Source organism: Protopterus annectens, chromosome 9.part0 (genome assembly GCF_019279795.1).
Source record: "Protopterus annectens isolate FY-2018-M chromosome 9.part0, PAN1.0, whole genome shotgun sequence".
Classification (NCBI taxonomy): Eukaryota; Metazoa; Chordata; order Ceratodontiformes; family Protopteridae; genus Protopterus; species Protopterus annectens.
Window position 1 is genome coordinate 1,348,366,410 of NC_056743.1, and position 23,568 is coordinate 1,348,389,977.

Here is a 23,568-nt window from a genome sequence, read left to right on the forward strand (position 1 = left end):
CCCAACATAAAAAATTACCACTCTCAAGATTCACTGTCACCTGAAAAAATCTTAAAGTCAAATTGCACGTAAAATAAAATTCATAGTATAGAGATGTAGAAATAGGGACATATAAATATATAGGACTAAACATATGTAAATACAACTACTTAAGCAAATCCCTGCCTAACAAAATAGGCTTAATATTTATTTTATTATTCAGTCCCTTCCCTGTACTAGCTGTAAGTCTCACAATCCGTTCAAGTTCTTTGGTCTCAACTCTCAATTTCATATCTCCACCTCTGCCATTGTCTATGACCCTATCTATGATCATAAAAACAAATCTGTGTGTGTCTCCATGCCTTTCAACATGTCTCGCCAAATGATTTGTTTCCACTAACCTCCCTATGTCATAACAATGCTCTCTCATTCTATCCCTAAGTCTCCTGGTGGTTATACCAATATAGAATGACATACAGGCCAGACAATAGGCCAAGTAGACAATGTTGAGACTGTTACAATTTGCTGAGACTTTAAATTTAAACACTCTATTCATATCTGGATGCTTAAATTCTCCACTGGTGTCTATATATGCACAGAAATTACATCCATTGCAAGGGAAAGTGCCACAGTCAGTCACAGCACAAGCCTGTGTCACCCCTGGTTGTAACAGAGGTCCACATAATATTCTCTTCAAATTCTTTTTATTTTTAAAACTGTACTTAGGGGTTTCCCCCACTAACTGTTTAACCTCATCATCGTCACATAAAATATACCAGTTCCTGCGGTAGATCTCCTGTAGTGCCTTGACATTACTGGAATCCGTAACTGCCATCCTCATACATTGAGCAGTATCCCTTACCATAGATGATGACAATACAGTATCAGAATAATAAGGTCTCCCCTCTTTATTCCTACTATTCAGAACTTCTGTTAAAATACCTTGAAGCTCATTACCAACATAACCCCTCTGTAGGAACCTTGTTCTAAGCTCATCGAGCTCATCCTCACCCTCAAACTTATCTTGGTTCGCCATTAATCTAGATGTTCTGAGTCCTTGCTCCCTAACAATATTCTTGAAAATATGCTGGGGGTGCATACTTGTTCTATGCAAGTAACTGCTCCTATAGCAATCCTTCCTATGTATCTCAGTCTCAAAACAGCCATCAGACCTCTGGTTCACCTTCACATCCAGGAAATCAACCCAGTCAAATGAACTCATCGTAAATCTCAGAAAAGGGATACTTCCATTCAGATGTGAAAAGAAGGGTGCAAAAGTAGATTCATCCCCCTCTCGTAAAAGGAAAAGGTCATCTACAAACCTCCTATAGAACTTCAGGCACTTGACATGCTCTCCCATGAGATGTGCCTTCTCCCAGAAGGCCATGACAATACTGGCATAGCCATTGGCACAAGTGCCTATGGCTACGCCATCCAACTGCTTGTACAATACACCCTCAAACGTAAACAGATTATTCTCAAGAAAGAGCTCCATGAGTAATGAAAGGAAATCAATGCATTGCCTATCATACATACCATCCCCTATCATACATACCATCCCCTAACAAATACTCAACTTCCACCTCATTGGGAATAACGGTGAATAAGGATTGTACATCCATAGTAACCAGCAAACGCCTACCTGCATTCTCATGCATACTAGTGAAATGAATGTAGGTCCCTCAGGAACTGTTTAGTATCTAATAAAATAGTGCTGTTCCTTCTAAGTACAGATTTGAGATGTCGTTCAACATAAATGGATAGAGTTTCCATGGACCAACCCCTTCTCGACACAGTGGGTCTCATAGGTGGCTGCAGTGGGTTCTTGTGAACTTTAGGGAGACCCTGTACTATTGGAATCACTGGGCTCTTAACAATAAAATAGTAAAACAAATCCAAGTCAATAATATGCATTGCAAGCATTAATACAGAGCATTATATATTGAAACATTACATCTCTGAACTTGCTGAAGATCAACCTTAGAATAAAACTTGGTATCTTCAAGCATATTAAACATAGAATCCCTATAAAAAGAATAGTCCATTATTACCAGCGACCCTCCTTTGACCGCCAGTCTCATGAAAATTGAGGCATCATTCTGTATGCAGTCCAAAGCTACCCTTTCTTCTTTATTAAGATTGTTGAAACATTTACCAAAACCATTAATGTCTTAAAGATTGATCCATAGAAAGGGTCATAGGCAATGGCAGAGGTGGAGATATGAAATTGGGAGTTGAGACCAAACAGCTTGAATGGAGTGCGAGACTTAGGGCTAGTACAGGGGAGGGACTGAATGTTAAAATAAATATTAAGCCTATTTTGTTAGGCAGGGATTTGCTTAAGTAGTTGTACTTACATATGTTGAATCCTATATATTTATATGTCCCTATTTGTACATCTCTATGCTATGAATTTTATTTTAAGTGTAATTTGACTTTAAGATTTTTTCAGGTGACCATGAATCTCTTGAGAGTGGTAATTTTTATGTTGTGTGCCTTTAAATGAAGGTGGGGATTTTATCAATTGAGTTGTTCTGAAATGGTATAAAATGGGGGCTTTGTTCTGTTTTTATTGTCTGATGAAGTGGCTTAGTCCACGAAAGCGCTCACCTTTGTCTTGTGTGGAATAAATTGCTTTTATTTTTCTACAGCTGTGGCCTGTTGCTTCCTTTGGTTGTTTTTACATGATATTTGACTGTTTTTTGGGAGCACAGCTTACCATTACCACTTATTTTTTGCTTTTCCATATATATATATATATATATATATATATATATATATATAATATGTGTTTAAGTTCCTGTCATTTGATTGAAATCTCATTTAACTAAATCCCAATAGTCAAACATAATTAACTGAAAACTCATTTGACTCAATTGCAATTCATAGAAAAGTGTAGGCATGTATAGGCAGTATATGATGGAGTCATTTCTGATTTGGGAAGGGAGTCTAGAAGAGTGCTTGTGTGTGTGTGTGTGTGTGTGTGTGTGTGTGTGTGTGTGTGTGTGTGTGGTCTTGGCAGCAGCCAACACTATATTACCCCCCCCCCCGGCATAGATTTTATATATGTTTGTGTGTCACTGTATGGGGGGATTTATTTTCTTTTCTCCACAATTGTGCAACTGTTGATTTGATATACATAAGCATTAGAGGTGTGGGGTCTTTTTTTAGTACTATATACATGTATTTTAAATTCTATATCACACAACAGAAAGAAGCAAAATTAATAGACCTGTTGTTGCAGAAAAAGAAAGTTAATTTGTTTCCCCTATGACCCAAGTTTAGTAATTAAGCTGAAGTTAGCCATGTGGGGTGGAGTGAGAGGGTGAGCATCGGTCAGCTTAACCTACTTTCCTGACTGAAAATGTGGACTGGTCTCTTGTCATAAGACAAATTTGGATTAGCTGATGAACTCAAACTGATGTGGGACTGGTTTTGCAGGACAACACATGGAAGCATGCCTGGTGTGCAAATTGACATAACTGCGCACTGTACTACTAAAATAAGGACTGTGAGTAATCCCCTGCAATAAAGATGGCCTGTTGGATGCTGAAACCACTATGGACGAACCTCATTTCTTGGCCCTAATATGTATGTAGCCTACAAGCTACAGAACCTATAACACTGAGGGGCCACTTAAAAACTGTCCAGTTAAACTTGAAACGTTTCTCTGGATACTGCTAAGGCCGATAATCCCTGAATCCCATAGGGATCTGGTGGGGGTAGACTAGTGTAATGAGTACTGAATGGTATTACAATTCCCAGTTACCAGGGGACCAGCAGTGTAGTGGAGATTGAAACACCTGCACAACAATGGGCATTTGTCAGTCCAACAAAACAAGTATTACTGGATAGGAAAGAATGTAAACGGTTCATTAACTTGAATTCTATGTAAAACTGGGTATGAAGTTTTTTAATATGATGTATTTATTTGCATACAATATGTACATTGCAGTCATGTTATATTTATTTGTACATAGTATGAATGCAGTGTAGAAAACTAATATATTTTACAATATTCTAAGGTTTTATACCTTTTAGAAAATTGTCAAGATTATTGATTGTATATGATTGTTTTTCTCTGAATTAACTGGTACCTATAATTGATTGATTTTAGACATTTCTTTCACAGTGTCATGCTGCTTGTAGGGCTGATTTGATTTGTGGCCACCAGTCGTTATTGTGATTAATTACTTCTGTGTTCCAATTTGTGGGAGGGCTGAAGACTTTGTAAATGTAATGCTCTTCCTTAAATAGCAAAGTAGATTGCACTGAGAACGTTTTACACAATCAGTCACTGGTCTTTGTTTTTTCACAACTGCGAGGTTGTTTGCCGAGAAACTCTGTACATTCATTGAGTGGGGAAGTGGTGGCATTTTCTTTTGTGGACTATATACTATGCTCATGTTTCCACCCTGGTGGCATGGCAGCAGTTATTGTGGGTTTATATATGTTTTCTCAGTGCTGTTAAGCTATGGCTGTAAACACCCCAAGTGGTCCAGTTCACTTACAAAACGCACAAAAAATGAGATTACGTAGACAGTATTAATACTGCCTCAGGGTTGTCTAACAAGTGACTAACTGTGCCATTTGCAAATCATGTTAGTAGAGTTATAGGGGGACAGTCTCTTGTTCTTTTTGGCGCAAAATTTACATTACTTGTGGCGTACTTTAAGAGTCCTGTAATGGAGCTAGAGAGGATAAAAGCACTTTAAAAATAAAACATATTGTGTCTGTATACACAAGATATGTAATACTGGCATTATAAACTAAGCTTTACAAGGAGTTTTAAGTAGCTATTTTTTCTTTTTCCAAAATATTTGCCAGGTAAACTCAGCTGTGCAATACTCATTTCATGTACCTGTTACCCAAATGGGAGGTTTGAAAGACCTTTCCAGATTAACTAGCTTGTTACAGGTTACATAGTGATTCCTTGGCTGTAACAGAGTTTAAACTTGTAACTTTCTGGTTTAAAAGCTGCTAGTGTACAAACTACTGTATGACATTGTCCTGGTATGTATGCAGTGTTTATATACAGTCATGCATTATCCATGGGATTGTTGAAAGCTAAGCTGCTGTACATCAAATTGCCAGAAGGTGGCAGCCCTGACTTTGTAACAGAGTTCAGTAACTGTGATGCACTAAATACTAAGAGAACATGGCATTTACATGCATCATTGGATAATCATAGCCCCACTATAGATATTACTTGTCTGTGAAGAGTACTTATGACCAAAAGGTAAATTTGGATAAGAACTGTATGGGACACGACCCTCCCTGATTCCTTGCTATACAGAATATTACTGAATAGTTCTGTATCCTTTTTGCATCCGTTAAGCATTTTTGTGTAATCCCTGAACCAAAGTACAAACATGCATACATACAAAAAGGCACATCCACACTTTATTTCTGAGTAGGCATCTAAGATGCACAACTAGGCAGAACCAGTTACAGTAAAAACTCAGGGAGAAAATCTCCAGCATATCTCTCAACTGTCCAGATTTTTGCATCATATTTTGTCTGTTCCTAACAAAATGTGTGGTTTTCTCTTCTGACAAATAATTGAGGACTGGAGTCATTATTTAATGATGGACACTTCAGTTTCAGACTTCAGAAAATGAATGCTAACACACAACCTATTGTTCTAATGACTTTTTAAAGTTTAGAAGAGCAATATTTAATATCTGTTTCTGTTTTTAGACCACCCCCCCATTATTTTTGGCTTTGTTCAGATTTCTTGTACTAACAGGTTGAGAAGTACTTAATTCTCCAGACATACAAGATTTAGTTACCAAACGTCTGTTTTGTAGATACTATTCCTAAAGCCTACAACTCAGAACATACATAGGAATAAACAGGCAGTTCTGTAACTATGAAGAGGAAAAGTATTTATGTCAGCTGTTATTAAGAAAAACATGGAAGAAATGAATTTGTATAATATTTACACATCCGTCTGTGATCTATGGTTTATCAATTATGAGGTATTATCTAAGGAAAAACAAGAACAGCACCACTATGTAAGTTCGGAGATCTGTACTAGAAACAGTAAATATATGAACAGTACATCTGATGTGTTTGTTGAAGGTTGTGCGTCAGGGCTGGCAACTCGGCACGTAAAAATCAGCTGCCAATCATTAGCAGACCGGAGTTCCGCTGTAGCGACCCCTAACTGGGAAAAGCCGAAAGCCACAACAACATCTGATGTTCATTCTTACAGTTATATGCAAATATACAAGTTGGAAGCAATGCACGTCCTTTGCAGGGCCACTGGGGTCCTTGTCCATGACAGAGTGAGCAGCTCTGCACTGAGTGAGGATGTCCAAGTGTAGCTGTTGCTCCTCTGGATTGAGAAGGGCCAGATAAGGTGGCCTGGGCAACTAGTGAAGATGCTTCGTATGGAAGCCTATCAAGCACAGCCTACTGAGAGAAGGACCGCTGGCAGATCCAGCTTGGGCACACTAGAAGTGCTGTATTTCTCAGCTGGCCTAGGAATGCCGCAGAATGACTTGGAGACAGTTGTTGGGATGCTACCACTGCAGCCCTTTTCTGAACAAGTAGTTTAGAAAACTTAAGGATGCCCCATGACAATGCCGTAAGAAAGTTAGGATTTCAGATATTTCTAAATGTGATGCACGTGCTTGTTGGTGATCTGTAACATGATGTAATAAAAGCAATGCAGAAAAATACTGGACTTAACTACTAATGTTCACTAGATGTTGTAGAGATAACAGGTAAGGAAAGAGATGATTGAGTAAGGCAGGTAGGGAGTATGGCAGGAAAGTCTGGAGAGGAGAGGAAATGGGAAAGACATAAAAATTGCAAAGGACATTGATAATGGGATACAGTGGCATGAGCACAGATGATGAGAGTGAGAAGATGGGAAGTGTAAGGTTGTAGGAGAAGAACCAGTCCAATGACTTCAGGATGTGAGAGAAGGGAGCAGGATGAGCTGATGAGACATGAGACTGAAGCTCAATGGACAGAGATATACAGACTGGAAAAGTTGAGAGACGTGTGTGTCTAATTATATGAAAAAATCCCCAGTCAGTAGACCAGTTACTGGGTAGGTGAGACCTGATAATCAGTCTGAAGTCTTGTTTTGAGGCAATAAAAATGTTTAATAATCTCTGTTAGACCCCTATGATCTCCTTGGAAAATGCTGATTCTGACGATATTTATACAGGTAAGTGCTACAAGTTAACCTTTACATTTACAGACATAATACCGATCTGTTTTTCAGTTATCCAGTGTTGTGCATTTTTTCCACTACCACTACAACTTTGGTCCCATGGTGATTGGATGATGTTAACACTTCAGTAATATAGTATCTTTTTAAATTTTATTATTTATTTTGTTTACCGGGAAAGTCCGACTTGGAACAAAGCCAATTTTCAGCAGAGGCCCAGGGAGAAACGCTCTAGATGCATATCTTTGTAACGTGGGAGAAAACCCACATGAATGCAGGGAGAACATGCAGAACTCCACACACAAGCCACTCAAGCTGAGAATTAAACCAGAGAACCTCTTGCTGTGAGTATTACAATAGATTTGACTAAGAGTGAGTATTATCATTTGTATGTACTCATTGTACTTTTCTATCCCCAGCAGAACCCTACGGATTGTTGGATCTTGCAGACACCAGCCTTAGTACTATCCAGATAACTCTTATTACTAGCCAGTTTTTGTTAAGTAGGCCCTCAGTACTTCAGGATTTAGAGCTTGTATGCTACATTCTAAGATCCTAAGTGGTGGTTTTGGCATCCAACAGGTCATCTTTCTTGCAAATGATTGTTGACTGTCATTATAATAGTGTTGTGTGCAGTGAAGTCAGTTTGTACACTAGGCATGCAGCCATGCCTTGTGAACAGATGATCTTGCTAAATCATTCCCATACTAGTTTGAGCACACCAATTGCTCCTTGTTTTGCTTATGTTGAGTGTACTAGTCTTTTTATTCTCCAGCCAGTATAGCAGAGCAGGATTATGGTAGCTTTAGCCCACCCTATCACTCCACCCCTGTCAGCCTGATTCACAAATTTGGGGCACAGGTAAAGCAGACGAACCCACTTCCTCTGCACACAGGCCTGTTAATTTTACTTTATTTCTTTATCTTGCATTTGATATCATACATAATAGTACTGCCAAAATGGCTGTCCTCTTCAGACATGGAAGGTATGTTGCCATAGCTACTGCACCTTTTTTTTTATTTTAAGAACTAGTGGCAGCTGTGACTAGTCATTCAGTAAGTCTCTGTATGTCACCAAAAGGAGACAGGAAATTTCAGTCTGTTTTTGTCTCCATCTCCATACTGTTGAACAACCATATTTCTTTAATATTGTATGACGAAACGTGTAAGGATGGCCTGTTAGCTAGCATGCTGCAAAGCTCTGGTGTAACGTAAATTGGGTTCACAGTGGTACTGGTGTTGCTACATTTCACTCTTGCTGTCGGTAGTGTTGTGGGGCAGTCTGCATGAGGTTATGCTTAGAAAGAGGGCTAGTACCAAGATTAGGTGCTCGGGCATTAGAACTAAAACTGTACTCATTTGCAGTCCTTCAAAACAACTGACTAGACAGAAGCACGGAAGTGGTGTAGATGGCCTTTCTATCCATTATGTTTTGTGTTCCAGATGGTTTACTATAAATTATTCTTCATGGTTTTCTCTTGTAGGCATATTATGTTAATATTAAATGATGCCTATCAAGTACATTTTGACATGATACTATTTGGCAGGAGTACCTTAAACAGATTTATCACTGCTGTAATATATCTTCTCTCATTTTAGGATTCGAAAAACAGCCAGTGAAAGAAGTAGACGAAGATATTCCTATTACACATGTAAGTATAACTTTCTGAATCTCGACACTAATATATGAGATGTCTGTAAGGAGCATTGGATACATTATCAGTTTAGTAAGGGAAACTGATGTGTGGTGTACTGATAGGTGCCAGTGGGGGGTGGGGGGTCATGGAAGTATAATTTTGTGCTGTGTAGCTCTGCATGCTGTAAAAGAGCACATCATCTCCTTCTAGAAAATGAATACAGTAAAATTACCTTATAAGCAACATGGTGCAGGTCTCCTATTGATACATGATGCCATAAGTTAACTGAAAAGAGGGAAGGGAGATAAGTAAGAATTTCAGTGGTATTCATCTACCATATAAGGTAAAATTGACCAGGGATTTGTATGGTAATTGAAGCAGTGTATTGAGATTTATATGCTGGTATTTGGACAGGATCAGAAATGAAAACTTAAGAACTGAACTGCTGCTTACAGTGACAGAGTGAAGCACATTCAGATGTCTACAAGATGGGGCCGGCCAGATCCAGCACAATGCAACCCAGGCAACTGCTTAGGGCCTAGTGCTAACTGGGGGGGCCCCGAGAAATGCTGGAAGGAAGAGCCAAGAAATACTATTAAAAATGCTAAAACAACTTCATAACTTTTTTAATTGTTGCATTTCCTTGACTACAACAGCTAGCATGTAGTCTAGGTACATAGTCCCACCTCTAGCACAGGAGTTGCTACCAGCTAATGTCGCTATGACAATCATGGACTCCAGAGAGCTGCCTTTATCTTATTGGCTGATGTCACTGGTGTGTGAAACAAGACATGCTAGGAAGACTGTATTTTTTTTTTTCTTGCGGTTACTGAAACAACTGCAAGTTAACTTAAACTATGATCACAGTTATGCTATTAACAGGGCTGGTATTTGAGAAGACAAGAGAGCCACTTATTAGTCAGATAATTGAAATATAATTTTATATATATATATATATATATATATATATATATATATGTATATATATATATATATATATATATATATATATATATATATATACATATATATATATATATAAATAATTCTGTACAGTTACTGAAACTAGAACATGGTGATAGGAGGCTCTGCGTTTACTACTTGTCATATGGCTAGTGTCCAGGTTTTGGTAGATCAGAAAGTCAGTATGTGGTATAAAATAAAGTGCAAGTGTTTGTGAGAAGTTTCAGTGCTGTTTTTTTTTTTTCAACTAAGAAAGACAGCCCAGAAACCAAGTACAAGAATGCCTAAAAGTTTGTATTTGACTTAATACAACTTTTTAATTCAGCTCTACTACATGATTTCTGGGATGCACTGATCACTTTTCTTGGTAGTAAACAAAACAGGAAACTTAGATCTGATTTTCATCGAATTGAAATTCCCTTCTTGTGTCCCTTCCTAAATGCTCCATTTGAACTCCCCTGTAATGAGTGTAGTTATGGTACTGCCCCATGAGCAAATAAAAAAAAAAAACTTATACAGAAATAAAACTTATTGCATGTTAGGTATATGTTTTATAATATTGCTTGTGTACATAATTAAAGGTAATGTGAAAAATGCCTAAAGGCAGAGAAATAGCATTAAGGTGTCAAATATAGGACGCTGTTGCAAGTAGTAAGTACATTGTTAATAATACACTTGTTTAGAAGAAGATAAATGTAAGGAAAGCACTAAAAGGAATGGGGTGCACAGAAAGATAAAATACTATAAAATGTGAAAGGAAGCAGTGTATAGAAAGGTAAAAAACTGTAAAACATGCAAGGAAGGAGTGTATAGAAAGGTAAAAAACTGTAAAACATGCAATGAAGGAGTGTATAGAAAGGTAAAAAACTGTAAAACATGCAAGGAAGGAGTGTATAGAAAGCTATAATACTATAAACATGCAAGGAAGGAGTGTATAGAAAGCTATAATATTATAAAACATGCAAGGAAGGAGTGTATAAAAAGGTAAAAAACTATAAAACATGCAAGGAAGGAGTGTATAGAAAGGTAAAAAACTATAAAACATGCAAGGAAGGAGTGTATAGAAAGCTATAATACTATAAAACATGCAAGGAAGGAGTGTATAGAAAGGTAAAAAAACTGTAAAACATGCAAGGAAGGAGTGTATAGAAAGGTAAAAAACTGTAAAACATGCAAGGAAGGAGTGTATAGAAAGGTAAAAAACTGTAAAACATGCAAGGAAGGATTGTATAGAAAGCTATAATACTATAAAACATGCAAGGAAGGAGTGTATAGAAAGCTATAATACTATAAAACATGCAAGGAAGGAGTGTATAGAAAGCTATAATACTATAAAACATGCAAGGAAGGAGTGTATAGAAAGGTAAAAAACTGTAAAACATGCAAGGAAGGAGTGTATAGAAAGCTATAATACTATAAACATGCAAGGAAGGAGTGTATAGAAAGCTATAATATTATAAAACATGCAAGGAAGGAGTGTATAAAAAGGTAAAAAACTATAAAACATGCAAGGAAGGAGTGTATAGAAAGGTAAAAAACTATAAAACATGCAAGGAAGGAGTGTATAGAAAGCTATAATACTATAAAACATGCAAGGAAGGAGTGTATAGAAAGGTAAAAAAACTGTAAAACATGCAAGGAAGGAGTGTATAGAAAGGTAAAAAAACTGTAAAACATGCAATGAAGGAGTGTATAGAAAGGTAAAAAACTGTAAAACATGCAAGGAAGGAGTGTATAGAAAGCTATAATACTATAAACATGCAAGGAAGGAGTGTATAGAAAGCTATAATATTATAAAACATGCAAGGAAGGAGTGTATAAAAAGGTAAAAAACTATAAAACATGCAAGGAAGGAGTGTATAGAAAGGTAAAAAACTATAAAACATGCAAGGAAGGAGTGTATAGAAAGCTATAATACTATAAACATGCAAGGAAGGAGTGTATAGAAAGCTATAATACTATAAACATGCAAGGAAGGAGTGTATAGAAAGCTATAATACTATAAAACATGCAAGGAAGGAGTGTATAGAAAGCTATAATACTATAAAACATGCAAGGAAGGAGTGTATAGAAAGCTATAATACTATAAAACATGCAAGGAAGGAGTGTATAGAAAGCTATAATACTATAAAACATGCAAGGAAGGAGTGTATAGAAAGCTATAATACTATAAAACATGCAAGGAAGGAGGGTATAGAAAGGTAAAAAACTGTAAAACATGCAAGGAAGGAGTGTATAGAAAGGTAAAAAACTGTAAAACATGCAAGGAAGGAGTGTATAGAAAGGTAAAAAACTGTAAAACATGCAAGGAAGGATTGTATAGAAAGCTATAATACTATAAAACATGCAAGGAAGGAGTGTATAGAAAGGTAAAAAACTGTAAAGCATGCAAGGAAGGAGTGTATAGAAAGGTAAAAAACTGTAAAACATGCAAGGAAGGTGTGTATAGAAAGCTATAATACTATAACACATGCAAGGAAGGAGTGTATAGAAAGGTAAAAAACTGTAAAACATGCAAGGAAGGAGTGTATAGAAAGCTATAATACTATAACACATGCAATGAAGGAGTGTATAGAAAGCTATAATACTATAAAACATGCAAGGAAGGAGTGTATAGAAAGCTATAATACTATAAAACATGCAATGAAGGAGTGTATAGAAAGCTATAATACTATAAAACATGCAAGGAAGGAGTGTATAGAAAGCTATAATACTATAAAACATGCAAGGAAGGAGTGTATAGAAAGGTAAAAAACTGTAAAACATGCAAGGAAGGAGTGTATAGAAAGGTAAAAAACTGTAAAACATGCAAGGAAGGAGTGGATAGAAAGCTTTAATAGTATAAAACATGCAAGGAAGGAGTGTATAGAAAGGTAAAAAACTGTAAAACATGCAAGGAAGGAGTGTATAGAAAGGTAAAAAACTGTAAAACATGCAAGGAAGGAGTGTATAGAAAGCTATAATACTATAAAACATGCAAGGAAGGAGTGTATAGAAAGCTATAATACTATAAAACATGCAAGGAAGGAGTGTATAGAAAGCTATAATACTATAAAACATGCAAGGAAGGAGTGTATAGAAAGGTAAAAAACTGTAAAACATGCAAGGAAGGAGTGTATAGAAAGCTATAATACTATAAAACATGCAAGGAAGGAGTGTATAGAAAGCTATAATACTATAAAACATGCAAGGAAGGAGTGTATAGAAAGCTATAATACTATAAAACATGCAATGAAGGAGTGTATAGAAAGCTATAATACTATAAAACATGCAAGGAAGGAGTGTATAGAAAGGTAAAAAACTGTAAAACATGCAAGGAAGGAGTGTATAGAAAGCTATAATACTATAAAACATGCAAGGAAGGAGTGTATAGAAAGGTAAAAAACTGTAAAACATGCAAGGAAGGAGTGTATAGAAAGCTATAATACTATAAAACATGCAAGGAAGGAGTGTATAGAAAGGTAAAAAACTGTAAAACATGCAAGGAAGGAGTGTATAGAAAGCTATAATACTATAACACATGCAAGGAAGGAGTGTATAGAAAGGTAAAAAACTGTAAAACATGCAAGGAAGGAGTGTATAGAAAGCTATAATACTATAAAACATGCAAGGAAGGAGTGTATAGAAAGGTAAAAAACTGTAAAACATGCAAGGAAGGAGTGTATAGAAAGCTATAATACTATAACACATGCAAGGAAGGAGTGTATAGAAAGGTAAAAAACTGTAAAACATGCAAGGAAGGAGTGTATAGAAAGCTATAATACTATAAAACATGCAAGGAAGGAGTGTATAGAAAGGTAAAAAACTGTAAAACATGCAAGGAAGGAGTGTATAGAAAGCTATAATACTATAACGCATGCAAGGAAGGAGTGTATAGAAAGGTAAAAACTATAAAACATGCAAGGAAGGAGTGTATAGAAAGGTAAAAACTATAAAACATGCAAGGAAGGAGTGTATAGAAAGCTATAATACTATAAAACATGCAAGGAAGGAGTGTATAGAAAGCTATAATACTATAAAACATGCAATGAAGGAGTGTATAGAAAGCTATAATACTATAAAACATGCAATGAAGGAGTGTATAGAAAGCTATAATACTATAAAACATGCAATGAAGGAGTGTATAGAAAGGTAAAAACTATAAAACATGCAAGGAAGGAGTGTATAGAAAGGTAAAAACTATAAAACATGCAATGAAGGAGTGTATAGAAAGGTAAAAAACTATAAAACATGCATTCACTGTTAATATAAAATAAAAAGGCATTGCAGCTAGAGAGTAAAAACACTTTAATACACAAATCACAAATAGCAGGTCCAGAGAAAGTCAAACACAATCTAGTCACCACTTCAGCGCCTACTCTTCCATCATAGGGGAAATATCAGAAAAGAAGGGTTTTGTTTTATTACGATCTAACGTACTTACTTCATTTATTGCTTTGTCTATTTCTTTGGTTTTATAGCCCCTATTCTTAAGATCTGTACCCAATACATCAAGTGCCTCTTCTAGACTTTCCACATCAGTATGCAATTTCATACATCGAAGTACCTGATTCTTAACATTTTTAGTAATATGCCTGGGATGCATACTCAAGCAATGAAGAATATTATTTCTCCTGCAAGATTTTCTATATAACCTAGATGATATATTGCCAAGCATATTCTTGTTCACACTTATGTCTAAAAAATCAGTCTTTACTTGGGAATATTGTTACCTCACAGCAAGAGGTTCTCCCGTTCGATTCTCGGCGTGGCTTGGGAGTGCCTTCTGTGTGGAGTCTGCATGTCTTCCCCGCAGTTGGGTAGCATTTGAAAGTCATGTATGCGTAAATGGGCATGTCTTCGTTGAAGGTTGAGCGTCGAGCTGGCACCTCTGTGTTTCGTAAAAATCTACTGCCAATCATTAGCGGACCAGAGTTCCGCTGTGGCGGCCCCTTACCGGGAAAAGCCAAAAGACAAAACAACAACTTGGGAATAATGTAAAGAGAATGACAAGTAAGAGGTAGTATTCCCTAAGAACTGCACAAAACTTTCAAGCTCTGCCTCATTGCCATGCCAAATGAAAAAGATGTCCACAAAACGTTTATAAAAGGTGACATGTTGTTTAAACATTCACTACAGAAGACCGACTCTTTTTTCCCAATTGACCAGCACAATATTAGCATATGTGTTCACACACGCTGTGCCCATGGTAACCCCCATTTTTGGAGAAAGTATTCATGCTCAAAGAGAAATATATTGTTCTCTAAAATCAAGTCTAGGAGGGCACAAATCCTATTGACCTTAGTCGTAGAAAACCTACTTTCTTTTGCTAAAAACTCTCTCACATTTTCAATTCCCTCATCATTAGGGATGACAGTGAACAAAGAGTTCACGTCCAGAGTAACAAAAAATTTATTTTGGATCTCCATATCACCCCTATAGCTGACCCACACATAAAGTTGTTCCAGAAACTGCTTACTATCTCTTAGCACGTTCTCTACAGTGTCTAGAACACTTCTAAGCTGTTTTTCCACATATATGGACATAGGCTGTGTGAGCCACCCCTTTCTAGATACAATAGGTCGGAGAGGGGGATTCAATGAATCTTTGTGGATTTTAGGCAGGCCATATATAACCGGTATAGTGGGGTGTTGAACAGAAAAATATGTATATAAAGAATAATCAATTTGATCAGTCATTAATAGATCATATATAATAAAAATTCAGTCTATCCATAATACCATTGACCTGGTATTTCTGTCGTATAACATAGACCGTATTGTCTGGAGGTCCAAACGGTTATAAAACCAGAGGAACAGAAACAACAATGCCTTTTCCAATAACAGGAGCTTTTACCAAGCAAATTATCAGCAGGGGAGGTAACAGCACAATAGGAATTGGGAGGAGAGGTGAATGTGGACGTTTTTCATCTGGCGTCTATAAGGGAAAATGACATACAAGGTACTGTTGAAGAGGGTTTTACCTCTTATACACAAGACACAATAGTTAATATTTAAGTGTTTTAATTATAGTGAATTTGAATGTAATACAGAGCATGTTGATTTACTTAGTAGAGGTGAATTGTTTGAACCTGCATCTAGTTTTAAAATTGACAAACTGCTTTTGGATTTAAAACTGTTTCTCAGAAAAATTTGTTTTAGGCTTTTGTTTAACAATGAAGTACAAAATGAAGGGGACATTTTCAGGAGAAGTAGTACCTTTAATCCCCCTTTGCCACTTATTATTTTACCCCCCTTTGCCACTTATTATTTTTGAAAAATTAGTTGAGTTTGAGTTTAGGAACTTTAAACTGAAAGTCCATATGTTCATGAAAATTTACGTGCCCATGAATCTTTGCTATTGTACGAACTTTCCAACAACAAACAGCTTAGGGTTATGAGACTTGACAAGGGGGGAGGGGTCGTTATTATGGGGAAAGATGACTGTATCAATAAAATGTTAATGCATGTCAATGATAGTGATTTATATGAAGCAACATCCCTTAATCTTATAAAATTTGCCTATCAGCGTATAGATTTTTATATACAAGATATGTTGGATGAAGCAGAAATAACCCAGGATGTTTTGTTTTTCTTTCAAGTGAAATATCCTGTGGTACCCATTATTTTTTGGATACCCAAAATTCATAAGTGTTTAAATGACCCCCCGATGAGGCTTATTGTTAGTGCTAGGAAATCTAAAATACACCCGCTGTGTAAATATGTTGATTTTGTACTTGGAATAGTTCGACCATATATGCAAGGATTCTTGGAACTTTTTAATGAAAATGAAGAAGATAAAATTCTCTGAAAAATGTGATTTCCTGACTGTTGATGTGGTAGAATTGTATAATATTATTCCCCACGATGTGGGGATAGAATGGTTCCATGATTTCCTTTGTGAATGTACTGTGTTAGACAATAATACTATAAATGTTCTAGTTCTTTGTATGGAACTAGTGCTTACATATAATTATGTGTATTTAGATGGGCAATATTTTAGTCAAAGGGGAGTTGCGATGGGGGCGGCTTGTGCCCCCATCTTCGTGAATATTATTCTTTTGCAATGGGAAAGATGAATTTTGTTCCCACATTTTGGGGTTAAACCACGGAGCTTATATCTCTGTTTTTTAGACAATATTTTTTATTGTTTTGGATGAAGCAGTAGAAGAAATTGAAAGTTTTGTACATTTTTTAAATACTTCTACTTCCTTTTTGAAATTTACTCATCAATACAGTTCGAATTCTATGAATTATTTGGATGTTACCATCTCCAAATAGGTGGGTTAGCACTATATACCACAAACCCACTTTTATAGCAACAGTATTCTCCATTTTGATAGCAACCATCCTTTACATCAAAAAGCCAGGATTATTAAGGGACAATTTATTCGACTTGCTCGAATGGTTTCAGATTGGAATCAGTTTGTTGTAGAGTGTGAAAAAAATGGGGAATATGTTTTTATGTAGAGGTTACCCGGCTGGGTTGGTATTGCAAATTGCTGGAAATATTAAAGAAAGGAGAAGTCGGGGATTTTTTTGCCCCTCATTAGTTAAAATTCAGGACAAGGAGAATTTGGAACTGTAAGGATTAAAAATAGGGACCTTCTGGATTTAGGGGGGGGCCTTTATTACCCGATATTGTAATGAGGCAAATAATATCAGAGAAATTATTTATAAATCTTGGAATATTTTTTTCTTGTTTAAAGATATGCATAACTTAGTGGAGGTTAGACCCACTGTGGTGTTCAGGAGGGGAAAAACACTTTTTTGAACACCCTACAGTTCATCCTGGACCCTATATTTCCAGCAAAAAAATGGGGGACTTATAAATGTGAGCATTGTTCCCGATGCAGGATGCTGTTGGAAGGGGATCGGTTAGAGATTAATCATAGGGTTTTTAGATCTAAATTTTACTGCACTTGTAATACTATAGGTGTAATATATGTGGGGAAATTTTTAAACTGCCAACAATCTTATATTGGAAAAACAAAGAGAAAATTCAGAGAGCGTTTATATGAACATGGACTTGACATTAGGAAGGGTGATGCAAAAAATAAAGACATGTTAATAGTAATACTAACCATGTATTTGTTTTTTTTGGACTGGATTGTGTTCAGAGAGACTATGGGGGGGGGGGGGGGGGCTTGGGAAGATGAACTCGAGGCCAAAGAATTAAGTTGGCAACTGAAATTAAATGCCACTGTCCCCCCAGGTCTCGGTGACAATGTATCCATAACCAGTGTGTTAAATTTAAATTGTACATTGCTTAAAGTTACTATTTTTTCATATTTTTTAGAGCATGAGTATAAGGTTTATATTATATATATTCATAAAGTATTGTGGCATTTTTATTTGAGTGTTGGATTTTTTAAAAATGAATGTGACTTTAAAATGTTATGGAGGGCTTTTAATTGAAGGAGAGAATTCATTGGCTTAAGATTGAAGGGTGGGCTATTTATATGTGGTGCTTTACTGTGTTAAAATTATTCTGATGAAGATTTTTCAAAAGCGCTTAATCCTTGAGACTGTGTGCAGATAATTTTATTCAACTGCCTTTTCCTGTTTGGTCTATTTCCTGGTTGGACTGCTACCTGCATATTTTAGGTTCTTTGTAGAATTGCTGCCTTTTTGTCTTCTGTTTTTTCAATGTTTTGGGTTGTAGTTAGTAGGACTGTATGCTCTGTATAGCTTTTCCTTCTAGGGTTTTTTTTCTCTCTCTGTTCTTACCATGACTGAATCCTCTAGATTCAGAAAATGTTGGAAGTGTATGCATAAACTCCCACCGCAGAGTGTGTGTATTCCTGGGCACAGCCCATTTGGATGTTGACTGCCAGCCCTGCACCACTTTCAGTGCCAGGGGCCTACAGATGAGAAGGGAAAGGTTGTATCTCAACATTCTCCTTCCAGCACAGACAGGGGCTAGTCCTTTAACCTCTTCTTTGTCTCCTTCTAATAAACAAGGTAGGCCTAAACCCTAAGGATAAGAGCAAGAGAAAGAAAAGAAGACAGTTAAGGAAAAGTAAAAAGGAACAAAAGAGCAAATCTCCTACCAAAACTACCAAAAAGCACTCTCCAGAGCCAATTTCTTCTCTCGTACCCAGCCCAAAAGTGTTCACAGATTAGATCTGATGATTCCTCAGCTCCAGTCTCCATCCACAAGAGGTAGATACTCCCTGGATCATAGGAAATTGCTAGGCTATTGACCCTGAGGCCCTTACAAGCCTAGCCAAGAATTTAGCCCATGTTCCAACAAGTCAGCACCCTATGCCACTGTCCAGCAGGGACACAAGTGGAATCCTAGGGGTGTATTTACTGATGTTCATCGTGTTTCACTGTTGCAGTCATTACATTTGGGTAATCTGCTGGCAGGTTGCCCTCAGTCGGCCTGATTAACAAATTCTTGGGTCCTGCGTCGGTTGCCGTCCTTTCTTCCATAACGTCAGGTCGTCAGGGGTATAAAACATGCAGCCGACACCATTACATCAGTCTTTCTTGCCGCGTGGTGCCCGAAGCAGAAGCAGTTCACAAGTGCTGGTCGGCCGACTCCTGAAATTTTCATTTTCGAGTTTCAGAACTGAAGTCTTTCAACTTAAAGCTAAGTACCCCGTTGGGGAAACTTTTTCTTGCTCCTTACCAATGTCAGTAAAAGTTAATAATTGTATTACTTGTGGGAAGCAAATACCTCATAAGGATTTTCATTTGTACTGTATTCCTTGCCTAGGCCCTGGCCAACGACGTACCTTGCTGTCGGTTTTGTGCTTTATTTAATCAATGCACTATCCGTCGTCGGTACATTTTTGATTCAAAATATTTCGTTTTTTGGTTTAGTTATCCAGAAATGACATTGATTATCCATCCAACTACCGGAATACTGAAAAAATGCAAAGAAAAAGACAGAGGCCATTGAGGTCCAAAACTGCAGATGATGCTTCTCCTAAGCCAGTTGCCAGTTCGCGGGTACTCAGTGAGGCGCTTTCGCAGCCCCTGATACCTGCTACTTCTGATTTGCAGGCCTCTACTGTGACCCATTCGGAATCCGGTATGCCGCGAGATGTTTCACATATGGAACCCGTGGATGTCTCTACCTTGGATGGGTCTGGAGCTGCTGAGCAGGCACTGGCTTCTGAGGGTGTATTCAGGCCTACAGACTTGCATATTAAACCGACTCCAAATTCAGTGCTAAGGCCTAAATCTCGATCTATGCCTAAAAAACCGGCACCCAGGCCACATGTTCAGGCTCCTATCCCTAAAAACAAATTATCAAAATGGCTGAAGATTTAATTACTCTAATCAGGGGTAGTCAACCCCCCCCCCCCCCTCCAAGAAGCCTAGGATTGAATTTGGCTGTGAATCTTCTGAACAGGACTCTGTTTCTTCTGACTCTTCTAATGATCTGGATTTGTCCATACCTACTTATGAGTACCCTGATTCCTTGCCTCCAGCCCCTAGCAAACCAGACAGGTACTACAGGGTTTGAGTCCCACAAATTCCTTTTCAAAAATCCTGTTGCAGACCCTGAAACCATTTCTCAGGGGCCCAAGAGCATTAAGGCTTCTACTGCTAAAAATCCTACCCCTTCTGATAGAGACTCCAGGCTGCTGGATAGATGGGATAAAAAGGTTTATACTTTTGCAGCCTTAGCAATCGGGGCTTTAAACTGTCAATTCCATATGCTAAAATATCAACAGCATATCATGGGACTGCTTAAACAGAAAATTATGTTGATTTCTGACTGTGTGGAGAATAAAGATTTGCAGGATTTATTGCATTCAGCTGAACAAGTTGGCAAACAAACTTTGCAATGTGGTTTTGATTCCTTAGAGGCCTCTTGTCAGGATGCTGTTACTCGGTCTGTGCTTAGAAGGCTTAAGGAGCAATCTCTGCCTGATCATGTTAAAGCAAAACTTTTGGATGCTCCTTTACAGCAGGACTGCTTATTTGGCAATAAGGCTGAATAAGTTCTAAAAAAGATGGAAGATAAAGCTAAATCTATGCAAACTGTGAAAGATTTCTTACAAGTGCAACCTCCTAGATTTAGTAGGGATTGGCCTACTAAGAACTGGTCCTTTCCAGCTCCTTCCAAAGCCACTACGGTCAAACCCAGACATTCCAAATCTACCAGGTTTCAGTCCCAAAGGGGCTTTCAGAACTACGCAATGGGGTGCTTCCACTTTAAAATCTGGAAACAACAAGGCACAACCCTATGGTAAACAGTCTCAATGACTTCCCTTTGAAATTACCAAGCACTTACCTCTTAGCCACCCCATTGGGGGGAAAACTGGCAACTTATAACCCAGGACAAATGGGTTTTAAATATAGTATCCCACGGATACAGATTTCATTTCCACACGCTGCCAACTCCAAACAGGTGGCCAGACCTGCCCTAAATCAGTTTGCAGAGGCTCAGAAACAAGTACTTTCTCTCCTAAACATGGGGGCTATTCAGCTAGTACCAGAAGAGGAAAAGGGACAAGGTTTCTATTCCAGACTTTTTCTGGTACCCAGAAAAGACAAATCATGGCATCCAATTCTGGACCGGTCTACTCTAAACACCTTTCTGGATATTCCAAAATTCAAGTTACTTCCTATGCTAGGCAAGGATGCCTGGTTGGCAACTCTCGACTTAAAACAGGCTTACCTGCATATCCCAATCAGGGAATCTTGCAGAAGATTCCTACGCTTCAAAGCAGGCTGCATGCATTATCAGTTCTCTGCACTGCCCTTTGGCTTGTCTACTGTGCCCAGGGTATTCGCAAAGTGCCTGGCTCCAGTAATTGCATTTTGAAGGCAAAGAAATATTCAGATATATCCATACCTGGACGATTGTCTAATTCAGGCAGAAAACCAGGCCATTCTTCTAAAACATCTGGCGTTTGTAAAAAAGCCTTCAAGGACTACCTTCATCCAGGGCAATTACTGATAGACGGACAACACCATGGTTTGTAAAAATACTTCTAACCTGTCTAGGGTACACCATAAACGAAAAGAAATCTCAACTGGTACCCTCTCAAAAAATTACATTCCTGGGTGCAAGCTTGAATACAACTGCCCAGATGGCTTTCCTTACGCCAGAAAAGCAAATTCATTTGGTGACTTACTTCAGATAGGTGGCCACAAAAACCCTGCTATCTGCAAGGCAAACACTGCAAGCCTTGGGGATCATGGCCTCATGCATTCTTCTAATTACGTATGCAAGACTGCATATGAGGAAACTTCAGTGGTCCTTAAAAAGTTTATGGAGTCAACATTGTCACAGCCTGGAAACAATGATTCCTATCATACCTTGCCTGCGCTTAGAGTTCCAATGGTGGGCAGAGGCCTGCCACCAAAACAAGGGACTGCCATTCACACCACCCCTGACACCCAAACCCCTAAGTACAGACGCATCATACTATGCATGGGGGGCTCATCTGGCAGGGAAGTGCATTCAGGGCAAATGGAGCCCAAATCAAATGCACCTTCATATCAATCAAAAAGAAATGCTAGCTGTACAGAATGCACTGACAGCCTTCAAGGACTACCTTCATCCAGGGCAATTACTGATAAAGACGGACAACACCATGGTTTTGTGGTACATAAACAAACAGGGGGGTACACATTCCTACCCCCTCTGCAGACTAGCCATGGCATTGTGGAACACGGCCTTGAGCTACCAAGTACAACTACAAGCTCAATTCCTGCCAGGAAAGCAGAATGATCTGGCAGACTATCTAAGCAGAAATGTCATGGACTCTCATGAATGAAAACTGGAACCACGGATTTTCAACATGTTGACATGCAAATGGGGGAAGCCCAGACATAGATCTTTTTGCCTCACCCCAGAACTACCAGTTGGACAAATTTTGCACAAGAACTCTTCACAAAAAGCCTGGAAAGTGGATGCTCTGTCCGTCAGCAAAACACCTATCAGTCTATGCCTTTCCCCTCTGCCTTTGCTCTCCAAAGTTCTACTAAAAGTCAAACAGGACAAACCAAAAATTATTTTGATTGCTCCAGACTGGCCTTACCAACACTGGTACCCACTCCTGCGCAGTGTGTCGCACATTTCTCTGTGGCACCTGCCTCAGACACCTTCCTTACTGTCTCAGCAGGAGAACCAAATTCTGCACCCTCAGCTCCAAACATTGAATCTTACAGCTTGGCTAATCACTTAAATTCACCCTTAGCATCCCTCAGCAAACCTGTGATGGATGTCATTTTGGAGGCAAGAAGACCTAGTACTAGAAAATCTTATGCTGACAAATGGAAAAGATTCTGTGCCTGGAATCAATCTCAATGGATGAGCACAGCAGTGCCTAGTTTACCTCAGATTTTGCAATACTTAACTGAGATGCTTCATAAGGGCCTGTTTTTTTCTTCCATAAAAATCCATGCCTCAGCCTTTTCAGCTCATTACAACACAGACCCCCCCCCTTCTCTCATCCTCTTCAAAGGCGGTATCTCAGAGGGGCCAAAAACTTGAGACCACCCAGGAGAGCTCCAACCCCTGCCTGGGACCTTAACTTTGTATTGGAGAAACTCACTCTACCTCCTTTCGAGCCAGCTGCAACTGTTTGTCTCTTTTGGCTTTTCACGGTTAGGGGTTGCTACAGCGGAACTCTGGTCCACTAATGATTGGTAGTGGATTTTTATGTACCGGGTTACCAGCCCTGACGCACAACCTTCAATGAAGGCACGCCCCATTCACGTATGCCTCCACACAGAAGACACTCTAGCTGAGAATCGAACAGGACGTCTTGCTATGAGGTGACAATGCTACTGCAGCACCACCACCGCAGTCTTAAAATTTCTTTCCTGGAAAACAGCCTTCCCTTTAGCAATCA

The 23,568-nt window shown here is 38.2% G+C and overlaps 1 protein-coding gene across 4 annotated transcripts in view; it reads left to right on the top strand.

The window, feature by feature from the left end:
• TACC1 (transforming acidic coiled-coil containing protein 1) overlaps nucleotides 1-23,568 on the top strand; it is a 981,198-nt gene that overhangs the window by 823,210 nt on the left and 134,420 nt on the right. For all 4 annotated transcript variants that reach the window (XM_044084331.1, XM_044084330.1, XM_044084328.1 and 1 more), the window contains one exon: nucleotides 8,764-8,816. In XM_044084331.1, the coding sequence (XP_043940266.1) occupies nucleotides 8,764-8,816 (53 nt within the window). The remainder of the gene's footprint in view (nucleotides 1-8,763; nucleotides 8,817-23,568) is intronic.